The 23,785-nt window shown below is 34.0% G+C and overlaps 1 protein-coding gene across 1 annotated transcript; it reads right to left on the bottom strand.

The window, feature by feature from the left end:
• Positions 1-619: 619 nt before the first annotated feature.
• On the bottom strand, positions 620-23,237 carry LOC116108460. The gene is made up of 6 exons (XM_031394709.1): positions 22,904-23,237; positions 7,134-7,619; positions 5,335-5,481; positions 4,790-5,238; positions 4,188-4,709; positions 620-1,192 (listed from the first exon to the last, which is right to left on the bottom strand). The coding sequence occupies exons 1-6, from the start codon at positions 23,235-23,237 to the stop codon at positions 650-652; spliced, it is 2,481 nt and encodes an 826-aa protein (XP_031250569.1). The 3' UTR covers positions 620-649.
• Between the last annotated feature and the right edge of the window lie 548 nt (positions 23,238-23,785).

The following is a 23,785-nucleotide window of genomic DNA, read 5'->3' as shown; positions in this document are numbered from 1 at the left end:
TTGGGGGGTATTTAGTTAAATTAACAAACTTATGGAGTTTAAAATAATTGAATATAATATAATAGTATTTTCAGAATAGGGATACAAATGTGTATTTTGGAAATGATAGAAATATAATAGGGCAAAAATAGGGAAAAAAAATGCACCCTAATTTTTTTTTTAATTTATTAAACGATAATATTTAATAAAAGGCCTTAAAAATGAAGGATCACCAATATATGGTTTGATTTTAGTTAATAGAAGAGAGAATTTCTCAAACAAATCTTCTTTGTGGGTTTATCCTTTAGTTATCTTATTAACGATAAAATTATATTAAAAACATTAAACAAAATAAAAGAACTGCATCTTTCGATTTACTAATAGCCACCTCCATCGCCCTTCTCATGACCACAAGTTCCCCATTCAAACAAGATGAGTCATCGATATTAATATTTGATATTTAATTGGACTTATATTGATTTTTTATTCCCAACATGTTATATAGTCATATTGTACTATAATGTATGAAAAATTGATAACGAACCTGTCAATTACAATTTAACCTCCACTACCTGCAACAATAATTACTTAAAAGGAAAAAAATTATTGAACCGAAAAACTTAATAAATATAAACAGGTTTCGATGATACAATACAATAGACTTTCAAGGTCAAACAAATCTGAACATGGGTTTACTTGGTTTAAACAAAAACCTAGAATGATATGTTGAACAAAATATATCTCCTAGAAGAGGATACTGCAATAGAACATATAGAGTGGCTGGTACAGACGTAACTACGGTGGTAAGCATCGTGACACAATTTAATCTATCATGATAAGCTAATAAAAGAGTTGTGCTAAAAGCTACCATCATGGTGATTATGGATACAAATAGTGTAGAGAGTCCAACCATCAATTTAAATGGTAAAGACTCCAAAAAATCATCTTCTGTATATCGCGATGTAAGGATCGACAAAAACATCAGGATAGAGATAGAAGACGAGGATAATGCGATTGCATCTGATATGACAAAAACCTGAAACCATGTCTCTTTCAGATGAATAGGTAATCCTTTACTACTATCGTTACCGCCTGGTACACTAAAAACTGCTGCAAAAATTATAGTGGTAATGATTGTTGCAACAAGCATACATGAGTTAGCGGTATGCTTCATCCATTGTTCTCCGCTTTTCAACAAAACCAAAACAGTTCCCTTACATTTTTCATTGACCCATTTACTTTATTATGGACTATTCTTACCTTCCCCCAGGCCCGTTTATTATGTATTTTACTTGTGTTTCATTTAAATGGGCAAACGATGTTTTTCCTTAATGTTGCTATACAAAAAGTACAATTGATGTGGCTAAATACTAGGGGTGTTCAAAAGAACCGGTTGGAACCAGAACCAGCGGGTACCCTGGGTTTGGTTCCGGTTCCTACCTAGAACCAGTCGTCAATGGGTAGGTTCCGGTTCCAAATTTTTGGAACCGTTACTGTGCGGTTCTGGTTCCGGTTCCTATAATTAGGAACCGGAACCGGAACCTGAACCAGGAACCAGGAACCGAGACTAATATAAAATAAAATTAAAGATTAGGGGGGTTAATAAAAACTTTTGTACAAAAAGTAATGTGAATACATTTATATTTATATTTCATAACATTTAAAGTAAGCTAGTTTGACTTTTGAGAATCTACCTTTACAAAGTAATGGAGTTTATAATTTTGAATTTATAATTTATAATTTAATTTTTGTTAATAAATGCCAGGTGGGGGGGTATTTGTAAGTTTTTAAGGGTTTTTTTGCCAAACTTTTGGGGGGTCATGTAATTTTACAGGGTACCCAGAACCGGAACTAGAACCGTTGTTACAGGTTCTGGTTCTGGGTATCTCGGAACTGGAACCGTCGGTTCCGGTTCTGGTTCCAAATTTCAAGGAACCGTCGGTTCCGGTTCCGGTTTCGGTTCCTTCAAAAAGTGTAGGGTACCCGGAACCGAACACTCCTACTAAATACCCAATATCTCTCTGCCATGCGTATGTCACTGATTCTTTTTAGGCAAGTGTAGTCCTCATCAAGAATATCTCTGCGGCGCACACGTGCATACATGTACATGTTGATAGATATTTTTTTGTGTGTGTTAGTTGATGTGCATGACTTTTTCTTTACTACTCTCCAACCGGGAAGCGTTGAATGTGGGTTTTAATGAGATACATGAGAGATATAATTGACAATGGGTCGGCAGTGCTGAAAAACAATGTTTTACTATCCATTTGGATTTCAATAAGTGTTAATGTTGGTTTATTATATAATGATTAAGGGGTTTTGAGAATATCATACATGAATGTTGAAACACATATTTATAGCATGTCCTTAGCATGGCTAGGAAGTATGCTTAGACTTGTAGTCGAGAAAATAATTATTGTCATGTGTTTGTAAGGATAATGAATCAAATTCAATCTAAATGTTATGCTCATAGTACAATGTAATTTATGCATTGCAAATGGGTGGCATGTTGTTTTTTGATGAAGCTGATGCGTCATGTTGATCTTCTATTATGTGTTTTAATCATATACGTTCTATAGCTGTATATATACTGAATTTATCTACTTTTAATCTTTTATAGTTCATGGGGAAAAAAATATACAAAGATGCAGGTCGATGAAGTTAGAGGAGAATGGGCGATGTATGTATTAAACTTTTTCAATTATTGATGTTTTAGTGATGTTAAAGTGTCAATGAGGCAAAAAATATAAATCAAACTTTTAATAACTGTGCACTAATGCCATGGGTCTTTTATTCCTCCTGTATATATACTATTGTTCAATTTCGTTTACTAAATTAATTGAAAGATTGTTGGATGTCTAAATTTATTGTTGAATTGTGATAATTGTTGATTGAAGAATATTATGAATAATTTCATTGCACTATTCCATAATTTAATTAGTAATAATCAGGAAAATAAACTAATTACAAAATAAAAATATTCAAAAAAAGTTCTTGACAATTTTAAGACCGTCAAGGATGAAAAATTATTACTAATAAAATTTGATTATTATTATTATTTTTTGTTAAAAACTCTTGACAGTAGATTTGGTTAAAATTAAGTCAAATCTTTGACGGGTTTATAACTGTCGAGATTCTTGACAGTTCGAAAACTGTTAAGACTCTTTCTTGATAGGGCTTCAATGATAGTTCAAAAATTGTTGAGGAATCCCTTTGTAATAGTGAATTTTGGATAAAATGAAATATAAATAGAAATCAAACAGTTTTTAAGGGTTTAATGATTAATAATTGTTTGCGCCAATATGTGATTGCTCAAAATTAAGATGATTTTATTCCCTTTGATCACAAAAAGGTACTATGAATAAGACTTTGATAAGTTTTTTACAAAATGGGAGCATAAAAATGAGATAACGATGATAGTTTGTAGTCTGGGTGCAGCAGGTTTAGGCTTCTCCCCTTCAATTTGGTATCCCTTTTATAATGGTTTGTGGTTATTGGTTTCTAGTGGACCAGTACAATGTTAATTCCTCACGTGATAGCTTAAGTTTTTTTTTGGTGGGATGGCAAACGGTAGATTCAAACATTCAATTAGATAAATGAAAAATGAAAAATGAAAATAAAATCTAACTTTCATGTCGGGGCCCATTGGACTAATACCCATTTGGACCATCTTATATTCTCTTATGGGCTACTGTTTTATGAAAAATTATATTTTTGAAATTACAAATATAAAACTTTGAAGTAAAAGTATGGAAGAAAAAAATAATAATTTTTTTACTACAATTATATCCCTACTTAAAATTGAAGATGGGGCAACAAATCAGTTCCCTTACATTTTTCATTGACCCATTTACTTTATTATGGACTATTTCTTACCTTCCCCCAGGCCCGTTTATTATGTATTCTTACTTGTGTTTCATTTAAATGGGCAAATCGATTTTTATTCCTAACATGTTATATAATCATATTGTACTATTATGTATCGAAAAAACCTCTCAGTTACAATTTCACCACCACTGCCTGCAATACTTTAAGGAAAAAAATACTGCATAAAAAAACTTAATTAATATAAATAGGTTCTAATGATACAATACAATAAACTTTCAAGTTCAAGCAAATCAGAGCATGGGATCACTTGGTTTAAACAAAAACCTAGAATGGTATGTTGAACAAAATATATCTCCAAAAATAGGATATTGCAACAGAACATATAGAGTGGTTGGTACAAATGCAACTACACTAGTAAGCATGGTGACACAATTTATGCTATCATGATAAGCTAATAAAAGGGTTGCGCTAAAAGCTACCATCATGCTGATTATGGATACAAAGAGTGTAGAGAATCCAACCATCAATTTAAATGGTAATGACTTGAGAAAATCGTCTTCCGTATACCGCGATGTAAGGATTGACAAAAATATCAAGATTGAGATAGAAGAAAAGGACAAAGCGATTGCATCTGATATGACAAAAACCTGAAACCATGTCTCTTTCAGATGAATAGGTAATCCTTTACTATTATCGTTTCCACCTGGTACACTAAAAACCGCTTCGAAAATTACAGTGGTAATGATTGTTGCAACAAGCATACATGATTTAGCAGTATCCTTCATCCATTTTTCTCCTTTTTTCAATAACTCTTTGTGCTCCTCAGTAAATAACTCTTTAGGTGTTTGACCATTCGAGTTTTTCTTTCCTCGGAAGGAAGGTTTCACTATTTTTTCTATCTCCTATAGATATCAAACATGTTATATTTCGAAATATGGCAATTGAAATTAGGACGATAACTGAATTCAGAAAATTTAATTACCTTAAACCATAATAATTCTCGCTGCATTTGTAGAGCTGCTCCTGATACGACACCAATTCGACTTGGATGTGGTAATTTTGCAGCCAAATGCAACATATTGTTCTGTTGATCCTTATCTTCACAAGTCATGAACAAATCCTTAGTTAAACCTATCTCATATATTAGATTGAACACATCGGCATGACGGTGTAAAACTGCTATGTGAAATATACTGTAATCATTTTCATCAAAATGATATATCACATCAGGATAACGGTAAATGAGCTCAGCCAAAAATTGGGAATTTCCAAATTTAGCTGCCTCAAACACAATTCTTGAAGGCGTTTGGGTTAGGTTCGCTAGCTCCAAGTCATCTTGTTTTAATGTTTCTTCCCACAGGCATTTGACTAATTCAAGAGCTTGAGTTGATTGGAAATCCTTGTTGTGATTCAACTTCATTAATCCTAGGACTAAGAATCAGAGCAGTAAATTTAGTACTATCTAATTAAATGGTTGAGTAAAATCACATATACGATAAAATTAAGTTAAGTGTTGGAGAAACTAACATGAGTTGATAAGCCTCCTGAATGAACCTTGATTTTTGTTGGGAAATATTGAAGGTTTTCGAGCCAAATCATGTAAGGCAGTCTCACAATTTCGATCACGAGCCAAAGCTAAATCTGGACCATCCTTTAGCATTTTTAATGCCAGATCTGAGCAATTCAATAAGTTAATTGTAAGCAAAAATTTTGAAAGTATGTTAATATTTAGCCAGCTTCCTTAAATTTTTCTAAAATTTCTTTACTATTTTAATTTTTTTTTATAACTTTTCTATGATTTTGAGAGTTTTTTTGAAGTTTCATACAGCTTTTATATTTGTTTAAATGTTTTTGAAATTTCTTTAAACTTTCCTATACTCTATGTACTATTTTAATTTTTTTGAATTTTTTATTAATTGATTTTCAATTATGTATTTTTTTTTTAGTTTGAAATTCTATGTTTGCAGAAAATTTGTTTTTGAAAATTATATAGATAAAGGTCTAATTTACTGTAATGGGTATTAAAGTTATAAGTAAAACTACCAAGGGGGCATAAATGTAATGTTTGAAAAAAGTGGTATCAGTTGGTAAATTTCAAGTCATAGGGGTGTACATGGTACTAATTCTGCTGAAAAGTTATATATTATTATTTTAAAAAATTCCTAAAGTGGTAGGGGAGTTGGCTTTTTGACTTTTTGAGATAAGAAAACATGTCAAGAAATATGACTACATTAGTATAAGTTATTATTTGGAATCATAAAAGAGTGGATGTGTTTGTTTCTTTATTTCTACCCTAATTTATCCAAAATATATATTTATTTTCCTATTCTAAAAATCCAATTCTATTTTATCCAACTATTTTTAAACCTCTTAGGTTTGTTGATTCAACTAAACAAAAAAAAAAAGTTTAGAAATTGACAAAACACCCCCATCCACCCACATTTGTCAGATTTCGGCCACCATCATTGGAATGTGGCTGGAATCTGGTGTAATAACGCACTACCTGTTGGATCTGGCGGCCGATAGTGCATCAATCTAGCATTTTCTAGCCAGATCCACCTTGGATCTAACCGGAAAATGCTAGATCTATGGCTGAAGATATGGTCATCGGTGGCCAAATCTTTGGCCGTAGCTGGTCGTCAATGACGACCATATCTTTGGCCGTCGTTGACCACCATATCTTTGGCTGTTGTTGACTACCAAACATAGTTAGATCTGGCCGTTAATGGTCAGATCTGGCATTTTCCGGCTAGATCCACTATGGATCTAGCCGAAAAATGCCATATCAACACATGACCAGTCAGATCCAACCGGTTGTGCGCTATTACAGTGACTGTCGGCCAGCCTCCAGTGGTGGTGGTCGGTTGCTGGCATTTAATAAGTGGTTGTGGGTGTTTTTGTTAATTTTCAATGTTTTATTGTAAGGGTGTTTTATAATTTTCAAATCCTACCCCGTAATAACCAACCAACTCAACTTTTTCAAAAATCATATCCAAAATAATAAAACAAACACACCAATATTATCATATGTTGCACTACCATGGAAATAAAGTGATATTACAAGAGATGACACATTATTTAAAATATGAATATAGGATAAGTTTTAGGATGAATACCATAATATGTCTTAAACTTATTATACATTACAATTTAATCCAAAATTTGTTATTTCCATTTCCATATATATATATTAAGAGTTGATATGTATAATATTAATTTTTTAAGGGTTGTTTTTAACATGTGCACTAAAGACACATTAGACAACATTTGTCTTTTTTTAAAAAAAAAAAAAAAAAGTTAATGTAATGAATTGGAAGTAGTCTTACCATATAAGCCATTGGTGAGACAAGTGAAAAATAGAGCAACTTTGTCGTCCCAATTGAAAACATGTTGCGCTTGAGATAATTCATCATATAAAAAAGATGACATCTCCCCTTGTGCTAACAGAGCAGCCAAAAACACAGGCATCATATTTTCACTACCTCGGATTGTCAAAAGACTGGGATTCTTCTTCAACATAATCCTAGCAATTTCAGTAGCTCCAGCTGCAGCGGCACAACAGAAGGCCGTGCTTCCATTTTGGTCTGACAGAGTCAGGTCTTCCGGTTGCATCGACTTTATCAGCTCCTCTACAAAGCGAGTTTGTTTGGCTCCTGCCGCAATATGAAGAACAGTTTCTTGTCCCTTTGTGATACTGGCACGTAACATCGTTGGATCTTTGTCTAACAATTTTTTGGCAGTTGTCCAGTCACCTTTTAATGCAGCCTTATAAAGAGGCACACAGTTGTTGAGATAAAGGTTTGAATTTTCTCCTGCATGTGTAAATTCAATAGAAGAAAACAATTTATACAGTGTTTGACATATAAACATGCATGCAAACTTAAAGAGTGGAGATTTGTGCTTAGGTTTAAATAAAACATTCTTCGTAGAAAGAGGAAGAGAAATATTTATTATTTTAATGGACTCATGTATTCCTTTCAGCAAACCTCGAGGACGAGTATACTATTATCCCTCAAAGAATATGCGAAAGAGCAAGTGAAAGAGAGTGAGCTCACTGGAAAGGAGATGAACGGAAGGCTGCCTCTGTTCATGAGTTGATTCAGTTGAAGTCGCGTTTGGTGTTAGACGACCAATAACTATTTGATGATCTCCCATTTCTCTTTAGAAAGAATATCTTTGAAGAGTTGGTTAATCAAGTCCAGAAGACTAGGGTGGTTAATAAATAGCAAGCTAAGTCTTCGTCAAATAAAAATAGATTATCTTTTTTGGAAATTAATGATTCGTTATTTGACTCATCACCCAACAGAATTTAGTGCCATCTGAAGCAGTGGCCAAGTGTAGTAATTGCCTACAGCTCAACTTTAGAATAAGGCCTCATCACTATTCGTGACCAATGGCCTCATAGATATTACCATCATCACTTAGTGAAAATACTATTATTATTATTGTATTGCCATTATTATATAGCTGCCAACTTTGAAGTGGAGCATACTTAAGGTTTAACCACTCATTATGATGAGAACATAAGGAAACCGAATCTTTAACTGATTTACAAGAGTTTTTATTTATTGCAGAAGATCTCACGCAATTTTTATTTTTATTTTTTTTTTTTTTTTTTTTGGGATTTTAGGAATCATAAATAAAGAAAATAAGTAAATCTGTATTGCTACGAATAAATATAAGGAATCAAAGAAAATATATAAATAATAGAATATCAAAAAGTTTGTAATGATGATTATATATATATAATATATATATATATATATATATATATATAATATATATTATATATAACGCCATCACCTTGGTCACCATAAGAACTCGGGAGTATCAGGTTGAATCATAATATCAGAATAATTATCTAAAAAATAGCCCTTGTAACGCATTGTGCGATGTGGAATATTATATGTGGAATTAGCCTAGTGGTATCAATAAGATATTTTAATTTTGTTTTTTACTTCATATGTTGGATAATGGTCCAAAAGTTATAAATTTTTTTTTTTTTTTTTTAATTTCTTCGGGATGTTGATACCATCTTTATTGTTCTAGGCTACTATTTTGGGCCACTCTGTCTACTTTACTTGCATACATATTGGGAAGTGATTTTAGCCCTTACTATTTTCCTTTTTAACCCTCTTCTTCTACTTTAGGTAGAGTATAACTATAATAAAAAGTTTTATTCTTCTTCTTCCATACTTTAATTCCAAGCTTTATAGTTTCGGTTACTGCAAATTAAATAAAATTAGGTTATAGAATTCATCATTTCACTAGTAATAATGAAGCTCAGGGTAATTATCAAAATTACTTAATATATAATAATATATATATATATATATATATTGGGTTCTTTTCTATGTTTTATATTTGGGAAAGCTATTGAGAATTGTATTGTTTAAATAAAAAAAAATTGATCGTATAACCAAGAAATTGCTAGATTTGGATCAAACAAGACATTTATGTTAATTTTTGGAGTGTTTTTTAATTAATTGCGTGTACTGGGGACCTGTAACTGTTCCTCTTTTAAAGTACGTAAATTTTTTTTGATCAAAGACAACTACTGGGGATAACTTCTTAACTGTTGAGAAACTGCTTGGCAGTTAATATATAGTGGGTTCTTTTGTAGGTTTTATATTTGGGAAAGCTATTGAGAATTATATTGTTTAAATAAAAAAAAAATTGATCGTGTAACCAAGAAATTGCTAGATTTGGATCAAACAAGGTCTTTATGTTAATTTTTGGAGTGTTTTTTAATTAATTGCGTGTACTGGGGACTTGTAACTATTCCTCTTTTAAAGTACGTAAATATTTTTTGATCAAAGACAACTATTGGGGATAACTGCTTAACTATTGAGAAGTTAAATATTATATAAAGCAAAGGACCAAATAGTGATTAATGAATTTTAATTAATTAAAATTCTAATATTCTCCCACTTTGTCCAAACTTTTATTACCAAATCCACAACATACTAGTTTTATATCTTTTATGTTTAATTAGAAAAATAGAATTGCATGAATCATAGCAGTAAGTCCATTTTAAACAAGTTTTATCTTTCATGTATCACTATGCAATTTTTCTCTTTCTAAACAAATTTTTAAATGTGAAATATTACTTTATGAACAAACCTCAAATGTTTGTTTCAAACCTCCAGAATGTTTGTTTTTCTCCAACCAAAATGTATACAACTTAAAAGAAAAAAACAAACTAAATTACAAAGTTTCAGTTAATGAAAGTATTACCTCTCGTGGTAATAAAGCTTCAGAATGTTGTGGAGAGGACCTTTGGTGTTTTGAAAAAAAGGTTCCGCATTCTTGATGGCATGAATAATGACCTGTTGAAGAAGTAAGCTAAAATTGCTATGACATGTTGTGTAATTTATAATTTTATCAAAAAGTTAGATATGAATGACCCTATCTTCCAAGAGTTTAATGCCGATGGAGTTTATGAGGAAGGGAATGGGGCAGGTTCGAATCAAGCGACTCAACATAATACAGACGACATGGGAACTCTAAGGGATAGCATAACTACTGCTATGTGGGCAAAACGTGAATCCATCTCGTAATTGTTAACTGAATATAGGTGTACGAAGGATAATAAGGGATGATTATTAGTAGCTTCGTATTATTAATTTAGATATGTATTAATGTCGTGTTTTTAAATGATATATTAGTAGTTGAAATTATTATAGAGAATTTGTTTTTAAATCAATGATAAAAAAATTACCAAACAACTAATTAATATTATTTAAATGTAAATTGAAAAGTTCAATAAATCAAATAATAAAAAGTTTTAATAAAATGAATCAAAAATATTCTATCTTAAAATCATTTTTGAAAAAATATACCAAATAATTATTTAGCAATTTATTTAACTCTAATATAATATTCAAATAATATACCAAATACATATTCAAATTCAAATCCTATTCTATTAAATACGACTCAACTCAATTTTTTTTTTAAAAATTATTCTCAAAAGTGCCAAAATAGTAAATCAAAAGAACTGAAATTATCCGTGAAAGAATATGCAAAAGAGCAAGTGAAAGAGAGTGAGTCAGTGAGCTCACTATAAAGGAGATCAAGGGAAGGCTGCCTCTGTTCATGAGTTGATTCAGTTGAAGTCACGTTTGGTGTTAAACGATCAATAACTATTTGATGATCTCCCATTTTACTCTTTTGAAAGATTACCTTTGAAGAGTTGGTTAATCAAGTCCAGAAGACTATAAATAGTAAGCTAAGTCTTTCGTCAAATAAAAATAGAATATCTTTTTGGAAATTAATGATACCTTATTTGACTCATCGCTCAACAGAATTTAGTGCCAGCTGGAGCAGTAGCCAAGTGTAATAATTGCCCACAGCTCAACTTTAGAATAAGGCCCACCAGTCATCACTATCTGAGAGACTGTGACCAATGGCCTCGTCCATATTACCATCATCACTCATACCATTTATTATTATACTAATGTTACGATTATCGGATGTGTATTAAATTTATATAATAAATTAACGGTTAAAATTTTATCACGTCATTTAATATATAAAGTCGGTATAAACTTTTCGATAACTCTATCATTTTTTTTATTGTTATTATATTGCTGCTAACTTTGAAGTGGAGCATACTTAGGGTTTAACTACTCATTATGATGAGAACAAAAGGGAACCAAATCTTTAACTTCTGGCTTACACAATTTTTTTTTTTTTTTTAAAAAATGAAACAAATAAAGAAAATAAGTAAATCTGTATTACATACGAATAAATATAAGGAATCAAAGAAAAATATATAAATAAATAGAATATTCAAAAGGTTTGTAATGATGAACATATATATATATATATAAAGTTTTAATACTTACCAGAGTTCTTAAAACTTAAGCGGAATGCATTGTTAAGTTAATTTTAGTGTTCATTCTTTATTATTAAAAAATAACCAACCATGAAACAAAATAAAGAACATCAGGAGTTTTTATATGGTTTGACAAAATGCCCATATTCATGAGACCAAGTTCAGATGAAGCCAATCTATTACAGTAAACATTTATAGTTTAATTACGAAACCAAAGTTAAACATCAATTACAAGAACACTTCCTGTTTTGCAATGCTTCAAACTCTATCATTTGGTCGAACTTCAAACTATTACAGTAAGCTCTATGTTCACGAAACTACTTGGTTAGCCTTGAGCTCCTCTTAAGGTATAGCACTGAAGATGCACTTCAACTCTAAAAACTTGAAATCACATCAAGTATCACCAATGGAAACTCACGTTCTAGCCATGAACAAATAAACAAAGTTTATTCAAGGTATTTATAAACCTATCTAAGACATATGAAACCTGATTCAAAACACAAAAAACATAAAGGAATTTTTAGAGTAATATTAGAGGTCTATTCAGGCTTGAGAAGAATTGCATTGGAGAAGACTAATATATAGAAAACTTGGGCTCCAATGTAAGGGGACAGATAACCAAAAAGATATTTTATGCTTTTAACTTTATGAAAAAATTTATTCTAGTTTTCTTGGGACCACCTATCAAAGAGAATAAACTTTTCAGCTCATTGTGTAACAATTTGACGTGTGTTTTGAACCACAATAATATCTGATAAGAGAATAATGACAACTCATTAGAATTTAGAAATATAATACGTGTTAATTAAAATATCTGCTAGATGTATTGTGATCATTCTGACTCAAAGGTGCTCACACGATATAATAGATAAACAACTCAATTGAAGGTGGTCACACTAGAAATTTAAACAAAATGATTGTGCTAAAGACAAAGTGAAATGTTCCTACCATGACTAGTATTACCACTCTAGATTCATATATATATATATATATATATATATATATATATATATAATATATATATATTATATAATATTATTATATATACGCCACCACCTTGGTCACCATAACAATTTGGGCGTAATCAATGTTAAATCTAAATATCAAAATAATTATCTAAGAAAATAGATTAAAATTTGTTAATAAAATAATTGCTTTAATAGTAATCATGTCCCCAATCTTTTAATTTTAAATAATTGCATACTATCTTGGATTTGTCTTATTTGTGGAATTTAGCTTGTAACTCATTGGACGATATGGAATATTATCTGTGGAATTAGCTAGTGGTATCAATAACAATTTAAGTATCAATAAGATATTTTAATTTGTTTTTTACTTTCATATGTGGATAAAGATGGTCCAAAAGTTATAATTTTTTTTTTTTTAAATTCTTTGGGGATTTGACACCATCTTTTATTGTTCTAGGCTACTATTTTGGGCAATCTGTCTACTTTATTTGCGTACATATTGGGAAGTGATATTTAGCCTTTCTATTTTCCTTTCGACCCCCTTCTTCTACTTTAGGTAAAAACTATAACTATAATAAAAGTTTTATTCTTCTTCTTCCATACTTTAATTCCAAAGCTTTATAGTTTCGGTTACTGCAAAATTAAATAAAATTTAGGTTAATAAGAATTCATCATTTCACTGTAATATGAAGCTCATGGTAATTACAAAATTACAATATATATATTTTGGGTTTTTTCCATGTTTATTTTTGGGAAAGCTATTGAGAATTATATTGTTAAATAAAAAAAATTAACGTGTAAACAAGAAATTGCTAGATTTGGATCAAACAAGGTATTTATGTTAATTTTTGAGTGTTTTTTAAAGTTGACAACTTTAGAAATAGAAGATCTATCTAGAGCAAAATATGAGCATATTTATAAATTTTTCTAAATTTTTTTTTATGTATATAAAAACTTTGTTAATATTTTATTCTAAATACTTTATACCCTAGCAGAAGATGGTGTTAATCAGTAGTTCAAAAAGCTCAGCCTGGATGGTTTCAGGGGAAATGTTTATCAATAGTTCAGAAAGCTCACTCAAAACTCTTACTGAACTACTGATCAACAAGATGGGAGCTGAAGTAAAAAAATATGGGTTCTAAAATCACTTCTGCACATATTTTACTGTTTTGGATTTCTGTTTTCAATGTTTTAAGCCTACTTTTTCACTGTTTTTTGAGCTTAAACATGGGCTATTGTTTCATTTGTTTATTGGGCTGATGTTCTATTGTTTCTGAGCTCATCGTTTTGGGCAAAAATCTCACATTTGAGGCTGCTTTGTTTCACTATGTTTTGGCTGCTTTAACCTCTTTGGTGCTGGTGTTTTACTGTTTCTTGCGCTCTTAGCTATTGATTTACATGCCGAAATTTTCCAGTCACTGGTTTTCGACAGCTGGTTGCATTCGTTTGGATATGTAAAATTATAATTAAAAAAAAATATAGTCAAAATCAGAACTAACTAGTTTGATTATCATCCAAGCCGCTGACTGGTTAATCAGTGGTGGGATACCGGGGTGCACTTGTGTTGGTGGTGTTGATGAAATTGCTTCCAGGCAGAAGAACGTTAAGAATTTGAGACACTCCTCCTTGACCACCACCACCAGATTGATGATTTCCATAATCACGCAACATGGCGCTAATTGCTATTGTGTTGTGTTTAAATATGAGGAAATGGTTGTTCATTGCTAGGGTGTATTCAAACATGAAAGTAGCCATAGGTGTTACCACGGATGTAGCCAGAAACTCATTCTAAGGGGGGGTCAAGAGTTAATTAAACTTACCAATACAATTATGATTAAATTATAATTAATAAATATTAGGTAAAGTTATACAAAAATGTGAGTGTTTATTTATAATGCTGTATTAATTAATATATTTATGATTGCTTTTTATGTATTATAAATTATAATACCTTTCACAAGTGTAAAATAAAACTAAAAAAATTTACTAATGAACAAGTTATTAAGTTAACACAAACAGCAACTCCTCCAAATTAACTACATAAAAATTTCTACTAATAGCATATTAAAGATTTTATGCTTTTATAATAAAAATATGATAACTTTTGTTATAATTTCACTTTTATGTTTCGACCCCTTAAAATAATGAGTCAAATATAGTTTTTTGATATCTTATTTTTTTCCTCACTTCAATATTTGATATGACCACATTGTGGGGAGTTTAGATGGTTAGAATAAATGGGAATAACGTGGATAGACATACGGTCTCAGGTTTGATTCTCTATTTAAGCATCCGTAATTAATAGGGGGCCGTGGCGGTGCTTGTAAGTTAGCCCTTATTATTATATATATTATATAATATTATATATATATATATATATATATATATATATATATATATATATATATATATATATATATAAGATATATATTATATATATTAATTCTACTAATACATATTCAAAGTATCTAGCTTTATAGTAAATATGATAACTTTTGTTGTAATTTTCACTTTTATGTTTGGACCCCTTAAAATAATGTGTCAAAATATAGTTTTTTGATATTTATCTTATTTTTTTTCCTTACTTCAATATTTTGATATGACCCATTTGTGGGTAGTCTAGATGGTTGGAACAAATTGGGAATAACGTGGATATTTCTTCTCATGAATTATCTTTTCTTTGTTTTATATTATTCTGCATTTTAATTACCCAACTTTCACACGTCCTCGACGCACAACTATAGGACTGCTGTATACATATATACACCATGTGAATTCTGCAAGTTAGACAATTTCCATCTTATATATATAAATTTAACTTACTCATTATGTTTAAAAAAATTAATTTTAATTTATAACTCAATTTTGTCAGAAGTTTTTATTCCTTTTAATTTCATTATCTCCTACTGCTTCGAAATTAATTGACATATATGTTGATGTTGGATTTTGACACCAATGACTTCGCACGTGCAAAGTGCTAAAAGAGATCCTACAAATTACATGTGTTGAGAGTTGATTATGGAATACTGTTATCACAGTTGCATGCAAAAACTTAAAAGTAAATGAGACGATGAGAGTTTTATAGTGGTTCGGATTCTTAAAGTGATTCCTACATCCACTGTTTTCTTTTATATGAGTAAGTTCTTGGTTATTAGCCAAGTTTACAAGAGGTCACAAACTGCAATCTGGGTTACAGGGGCTTGATGTTTTGAGAGAATATCAAGCTAGTCTCGTTCTCGTGGGGTGTCTTTGCTATTTGCTTTCTTAAATTCAGATTGTCTAACCCTAATTTTGTGAGAGGGAGCTGCCTATTTATACCCGTTGAGCTCAAGGTAATGATTACAAATCTGCAAATGGGTTGCTGCCATGCAAGTCCTTCTTAGCGTCCCATTGGTTGACAACTTAGAAAATATCCTTAAATTAAATGGGGCCTAGACAGGTGTGCAAACCAAATTCATTCATAGACAAAACTTGAGTTGGTTGGGTTGCTAATAGCTATATTCTTTTTGTTTTAGGCGACGTGACAGACTCTAGATGGTGTAAAGCTTTTTTGAACTCTGATTGGTGCTTGCTGACATAAGCTTATGTCAGTCCTAATTTTTTTAGGCATAACAGAAGCTCCCCAATTCTTGAGATTCAAGGAATTGGATCTTGAGGACTTGCGAATTAGCTGTAGGTCGTGAATGATGACTTGAGAGTAAGGCATGTGACCTAATATGATTGTTTACTAAGATCTACTGACATGAGCTTGATCTTGCCTCGAGACATCGGAGGATGTTTTGAACCCTGACTGTCACTCAACCTGAAAAACTTAGATTTTCCCATGGCTGAAATTTCTGAACCATCTTGTTTGGTGTTTGTGTTTGGAATTGTGAATAACTGTCTTTCTTGAATGACCTCTTCAAATGTTTTCTGTTGCATTTAACAGTTGGCGTAGTCAATAAAGTAATTTTTATCTGATAGACATGTCACTGTGTGCATTAAGTGTCAGCCATGAACATTAAATGCAAGTCATACTAAAACGACATTCTCTTTTTGAGCATTAAATGCGAATGAAGGCACATTAAATGCGGTAGAGATAATTACGCCAGTGATTGATATTCTTGATACATGCTAACATCGGTTGGTTTCTGTGAGGTGTGGAAGTTACTCTTCCTATGGATCAATAACACGTGGTTGCGATCTACGACCAAGAATGAACTCCCACCCAAAATTTGGTTATAAAGGAGCTGTACAGTCACCTTCTTCGTATAAAAACCTAACTTTTCCCTAATTTTTCAGAGAACTCAATTTTTTTCAAAGAGAAAACACCATTTTCTTGCTCTCAAAAAACTGTTTCTCCCTTCACTAGTTCATGTGAATCTAATGCTACTTCAGAACGCTTATTTCCAGTGACTGTGAGGTAAAAAAATTTCTTTCGTTTACTCTTTTTCACATTTCTGTAACTTTTTACAGTCATGGTGGTTATGGATATCTGGTAGGTTAGGAAAGAAGCACTTCTAGGCAGTGTTTAAGAAAAACACTTGAAGGTTTAAGGACCATTTTTAGGGTTAGAAATCAGATGGCCATGGAAGAAACCATAGAGCTTTTCTCTACTTCTTCTAAGTCGTTGTATGAAGTAGATTTTTATAGGTTTGAGTCTCCCTTGAATTTCGTACCTTTATAGACACTAGAGCCAGTGGAGATCCTTGAAATGAGAAGAACTGGCGGTGAAAGCTCACACCCACCAGGTACCTTTGTCGGACCCGGAAAGTTGATAAGGTTAACTACCAAGTTGGAGGAAATACATAAGGTGTTGGACCAATATGCGATTTCGGAAGAGGTATTTCGAAAGAGGCAAAACACGCTCAAGATCCTCTCGAGGGAATGGCTACGATTTTCAAAGCAATTTTTAAATGCAGAGTGAGAATTCCTTTCCACCCCTATATCAGGTCGATTATCGACCACTTCCAGGTCACACCATTCTAGCTGATGCCGAACACATATATGATGGCAGCTATTATGTATATATCGTTTTGCGAGCACGACCTTGGATAGTTGATGACGTTGGAGCTCCGATTTGCCTATGCTTTGAAGAAGAGCAAAGATAAGGATTCATACTACCTCTCCAAGTGATTAATGATTGAGGGAGGAATATTTGGTTATCTCAGTAATAGGGGACCATACAAAACCATATATTATTTCTTTATGTACAACGGAGTCTGTAAATTTCAGGAACCAAATATGTTTTTCCCTTCAATTTTAGGTCCATTGCTCTTTTACTTTTTCTTTTTTCAAAATATAGACTAACGAACTCTTCTCTTATGTAGAAAACAGAACGACAAATTGCAGCTATTGACAGATTGCAGCCACATTCAAGCTTTTGGTCAACTTCCAGATAGAGGTCGTGATGCGAAGCTACTCGTGATGACAAAGAATCTCCAGAAATACGAATTCTCCCTCTTGACACATATTTGGACGGTTCAGCTTGTAAGTTTTTCTTTTATTGAAAAACCCAAGTCTTTTATATGTTAGAATCTGTTCGTTGACCCTTTTTGAATGCCATGCAACGGAAGAGAACAAAACGATCTACGGGGATCACATTCCTAAGATTGTTCCAAGACTCCCAAGCTGGAGTAGCTCTAGCTAATGTCCCTGTAGTGGGGACCCAAACTAGTGCCAAAAGGTGCCCAGCTGTGGAGCGACATCAAGAAGCTCCCCAACTTGTTGCAGCATATCTAATGAAGAAGAAGACCATGGGCACGAAGAAGAGGAAGGTGATAACAGCAGAAGGGTCTAAGTCTAAATTAGACTTTGGCGTGCTGCCCGCTAGATTATGGCCTACCCAACTCACTCCTACTTCGAAGACCCCTCCGAAGGATATGTAAGAGGTAACTCAAGGGAAGGAAGGCGAGGCCACTTGAGGGAAAGAATGAGAAGTCAGCCAAGAACAAACCAAGGAAATTCCTGACATGAGAGGTCAGGGCGAGTCTATCTTAGACCTCATCGGGACGTTTCCCGATCACTTGAGACTGGTGATTTTCACCATGCTTGAGTGCCAACTGGAGTCAACCTTTGATAGGTACATGGCATCCAAGCCTTCCGACCTGCTGGTCACTACACTCCAACTAAAGAACTAGGTAAAGCAAATCTCTCTGAACAATCACTTTGAATTCTGATCGAGTTCCTTAGTTTTTATTAAAAAAAAAAAAAAAAAAAAAACTAACTCTTATTCATTTTCTTTGCAGCTCGTGCTTGCCCTGAATATTGCACATAACAAGATGGAGATCAGCTCTAGAGCAAAACTCCGCGAAATGAAGGAGGAGATCGTCAAATTGAGGCAAGCCCTTACGGATTCCAACGAAGTTGCAAGGGAAGCACAACTTTAGGCGGACATGATTCTAGTAGAAAAAAGATTCTGCTCTGCAAGCAATAGAGTTTTAAAAGCAAGAGCTTCAAAAAAAGGACAACTAGGCTAAATAGATTCAAATGATAGTGGCGAGGCTCACTAAAGATTTGAGCTCACGACAGCAAGAGAGAGAGAGAGAGAGAAAGAGAGAGAGAGAGAGCCACAAGAAAGAGATGGAGGAATCTCGAGCTATACTGTGGATGGACATAGAGAAGAAGATCAGAGAAAAAGACAATAAACTCAAGGTGTCTCGTCGGTAGGTCATTTCACTGACCGAGTAGATACGACAGCTTAATGTCAAGGTGGAAAAGAAGGCTGGGTAGTGGTTGCTGCAAGTTATTCATATCTTGCGAGAGAAAAACCCAAACATGGACCTTTCCAACCTTTCTAAGGAATATTAGGTAGCCCTCGCATCGATGCAATCTGCTAAAGAACAAGAAGACCTAGAGACTGTCCAAGAGGGGATCACCAAGAAACAGAGAATTCCCAAGACCAAGCTATCGAACCTAAGGTCGGAGCAATTGAAGTCAAGGATCCTGAAGTTCAAGAGAAGTGATCGTCCTCCCTTCTGCTCATTCTCAAATGATCTCTTTTTCCTTTTTTCTTTTGATGTAGCTCTCTGGTTGTCCATGTACATACTTTTTTAATATATACAGGACTTTTTGCCATTTGTGATAGCACTTTTAGAATTTAAGCACTTCATTAAATGAATATAATTTTTCTGATTGCACAACTTGTAAAGCATTGTAAAAACAAGATTATAAAAACTTGAGATTACGACACAAGTAATTCTTGGGGAAGAATTAGAATAATCTTATTGATGAAATTTACAAGTAAAAGAGATTGTAAAAACTATACAAGAGCTTGGAATTCACTAATAATAAGCTCGCAAATGTTCAACATTCCAAGCTCACAGTACTTCAGAACCATTAAGTCTTTTGAGATGATACGTCCTAGGTTGTATCACCTTAGCGACTCAATAGGGACCTTCCCAGTTAGGCCCCAATACCTCTGTGCTTGGTTCTCTTATACTGAGAATGACTTCTTTGAGGACCAAGTCACCAACCTAGAAGTCTCTTCTCTTGACTTTGGAGTCGAAGAACCTCTTAGCTCATTGCTGGTAGGAAGCTATCTTTAACCGAGCTTTGTTGCGATGTTTTTCGACCAAGTCCAGACTTGCACGCATAAATGGTTCATTGTCTGTCTCATTTTAAAATTCTCTCCGAAGGGAACTAGTCCCTACTTCAACTGGGACCATTGTCTCACAACCATATGCTAGCGGGAATGGTGTTTCTGAAGTAGAAGTTCTCGGAGTTGTTCTAAATGTCTATAGAACCTCTGGGAGATCGTTGGCCCAATTTCTCTTTGCTGCGCCAAGCTTGGCCTTCAAAGAGTGCTTAATGGTTTTGTTGTTAGCTTCAACTTGTCCATTAGCTTGTGGCCTTGCTATCGAGGCAAATTTCTTATGAATCCCCAGTTCTTTGCAAAACTGTTTGAACTCCCTATTGTCAAACTGTTTCCCGTTATTTGAGATAAGTGTATGAGGAATTCCACCTATATTCTTGAAGATGAAGTCTTTGAGGTTCTTTGTGGTGATCGCGACTAACGGTATGCCTCGGCCCATTTAGTGAAATAATCCATTACGACCACAACATATTTGACATCACCCTTACTGGTTAGCATGAGACCGATGAGATCAATTCCCCACATAATGGCCAAGGACTAGTCATCGTTGTCAATTTGTGGGAAGGAGCTCGTGGGGTGATCACAAATCTCTAGCATTTGTTACACTTCTTCACAAAGTTGTAGGTATCGTCACGAAGCAAGGGCTAATAATATCCCTAGCGGATAATTTTATTGGCGAGAGATCGTGTAGCAGTGTGATTACCACAGATCCCTTTATGTATCTCTCTCATGATGCACTCTGCATCTTCATTTGTCACACATTGGAGAAGAGGGGTGCTAAATCCTTGTTTATACAATTGATCTCCGATTAGGGTGTAACGAGCAGCTCTACTTTGTAGGAGTTTTGCCTCAGTCTTGCTATTAAGAAGAACCCCTTCTTTGAGATACTGAATGATTAGAGTCATCCAAGACACAAATTTAGTTGTAACCACTGTCTGGTCGAGTGAGTTGATGTTGGAAACTTCGATGTACTTGACCGGGATGCTATCTAGCACATTAGCGTCCAGTGATGAAGCTTTCTTTGCTAAAGTATCCGTGATAGAGTTATTATCTTTTAGGATTTGCCTAATCGTATAGTGCTTGAAGGGCTCGAGTGTAGCCTTGGCTTTCTTCAAGTAACTGATTATATTTTTTTCCTTGGCTTGATATTCTCTTAATATCTGGTTGACTATCAACTGGGAGTCGCTATTGATGTCGATAATTTCTGACGCCATCTCTCTTGCTAGTCATAGACCAACAAATAACGTTTCATACTTGACCTCATTATTGGTGGCTTTGAATCCAAACCTAAGGGCTCCATGGATGTAAGTACCCTCAAGGCTGATGAGTAGAAGATTGGCTCCAGCTCTTTTTCTGTTAGAAGATCCATCAACGTAGAGGCTCCATGTTACATATTTTGAACAGTTTCTTAGACGACTTTAGTGGCTAGCTGGTTAGGTTCCTGATTTGGTTGATACGAGAACTCTAAGTTAGCCACAACTTTCCCTTTGATTGCTGCTTTTGGTCTGTAATGTAGATTGAACTAACTTAATTCCATGGCCCATTTAAGCAATTTACCCAAGGCGCCTGGTTTCTGAAGGACCTGTCTGGGCAGATAATTGGTTAAAACATTATAGTATAGGCATGGAAATAAGGTTGCAGCTTCTTGGAGGCGATCAGCAAGGCAAAGGCTAATCGTTTCATCTTTGGATACCTTGACTTGGCGTCCAGTAACCATTTGCTAGTATAATATACAAGCCACTGAATTCTGCCTTCTTCCCGAATAAGAGCTACGCTGACCACATACTGAGAAACGGACAAGTAAAGAAACAAAATTTCCTTAGGAAGTGGCTTGGACAGAAGATGTGGCTTTTCAAGATGCTCTTTTATGCTCTGAAAAGCTTGCTCACACTCTAGAGTCCATTCAAATTTCTTGTTAGCCTTGAGTATATTGAAGAACAGCAAACAACGATCTGTTGCTCTTGATATGAAGTGACTGAAAGCTGCTATTCTCCTATTCAAGCTTTGAACTTGTTTACGATTTGTGGGACTTTTCATATCTAGGAGAGCTTGGATCTTTTCATGGTTGACTTCAATTCCTCGATGGTTAACCATGTACCCTAGGAATTTACTTGAGGCTACTCCAAATGAACACTTAAGATGATTAAGTTTCATTTTGTATTTTTTTGAGTATATTGAACATTTCTACGAGGTGGGCTATGTGATCTGAAGCAGCATGCGACTTGACCAACATGTCATCAACATAAACCTCCATTGTTTTCTCGATCTGCTCAGAGAACATCTGGTTAACCAAGCACTGGTAAGTTGCCCTAATGTTTTTCAAACTGATGGGCATGACTTTGTAGCAATACAACCCTCGATCTGTGATGAATGAGGTATGCTTCTTGTCAGACGTGAGCATCGGGATCTGATTATACCCCGAATAGGCATCCATAAAGCTCAGCAGCTCGTGCCCGGAAGTAGCATTAACGAGCTGATCAATTCTAGACAGAGGGAAACTATCATTTGGGCAGACTTTGTTGAAATCCGTGAAATCAATGCATGTTTGCCATTTACCATTGGGTTTTTTCACCAAAACAGGATTGACGACCCAATTGGGGTAATGAGTTTCCCGAATGAACCCAATTGAGAGGAGCTTGTCCACTTCACTTTTAAGATCCGCATAGCACTCTAGATCCATATCTCTTATTTTCTAGCAAACTAGCTTGGACTCACTGTCAATGTTAAATGCATGACATATGACCTCGGGGCTGATCCCGACCACGTCTGCATGTTTCCATGCAAAAACATCAATATTTGATCTGAGAAAGCTTGCTAAATTGGTTACAAGCTGAGAGTTGAGGTTACTTTCGATTCTCAGCACATGAGTTGGCTCATGCTCATCTATAGGTACGTCAGACAAAGTCTCAACTGGCCCACTGTGGGTATACTCCTCTTGTACACGAGGATCAATATTGTCTTCCATTAGACCAACATGTGGCTCGATCCTACTGATTGCCATTACTTGTTTAGGAACGCCCTTGAGTTTGCCTTTCCCTTTACATGCCATCTAGACTACCTTATTATAGCAGTCACGAGATTAACGATGTGATCCCCTAACTTCCCCACATCTTGCTAGAGTGGGAAACTTCATCTTTTGATGGTAGATAGAGGTGACAACCTTGAAGTTTCATAATAGAGGTCGTCCGAGGATGCCATTGAATGCTGAAGGACAATCCACAACTAGAAATTTTGTCATCTTGGTCACTTCATGGGGATCTCCCAAAGTGACTGGAAGAGAAATCATTCCACGAGGAGTTAGGTGGTCCCTGGTAAAACCATAAAGAGAAGTGGAAATAGGCTTTAAGTCTGTCTCTTCCAGCTTCATCTCCTCAAAGGCTCACTAAAATAGGATATTCACGACACTCCCATTGTCCACTAGCATCCTGTGGACTTCACACCTTCTTATTTTAGCTACGACAACCAGTGCATCCTCATAAGGGTGGTGCACTCGTTTCCCATCTTTCTTAGAGAAGGTAATCTGTTATTCTCTATGCAACTTGCTAGGTCACGATTCCAGATTAAGCACATTGAAGGACTCATGCCGGGCTTCTCGGG

Source organism: Pistacia vera, unplaced genomic scaffold (assembly GCF_008641045.1).
Source record: "Pistacia vera cultivar Batoury unplaced genomic scaffold, PisVer_v2 Contig565, whole genome shotgun sequence".
Taxonomy (NCBI): domain Eukaryota; kingdom Viridiplantae; phylum Streptophyta; class Magnoliopsida; order Sapindales; family Anacardiaceae; genus Pistacia; species Pistacia vera.
This window is presented reverse-complemented; position numbering and strand designations above follow the sequence as displayed.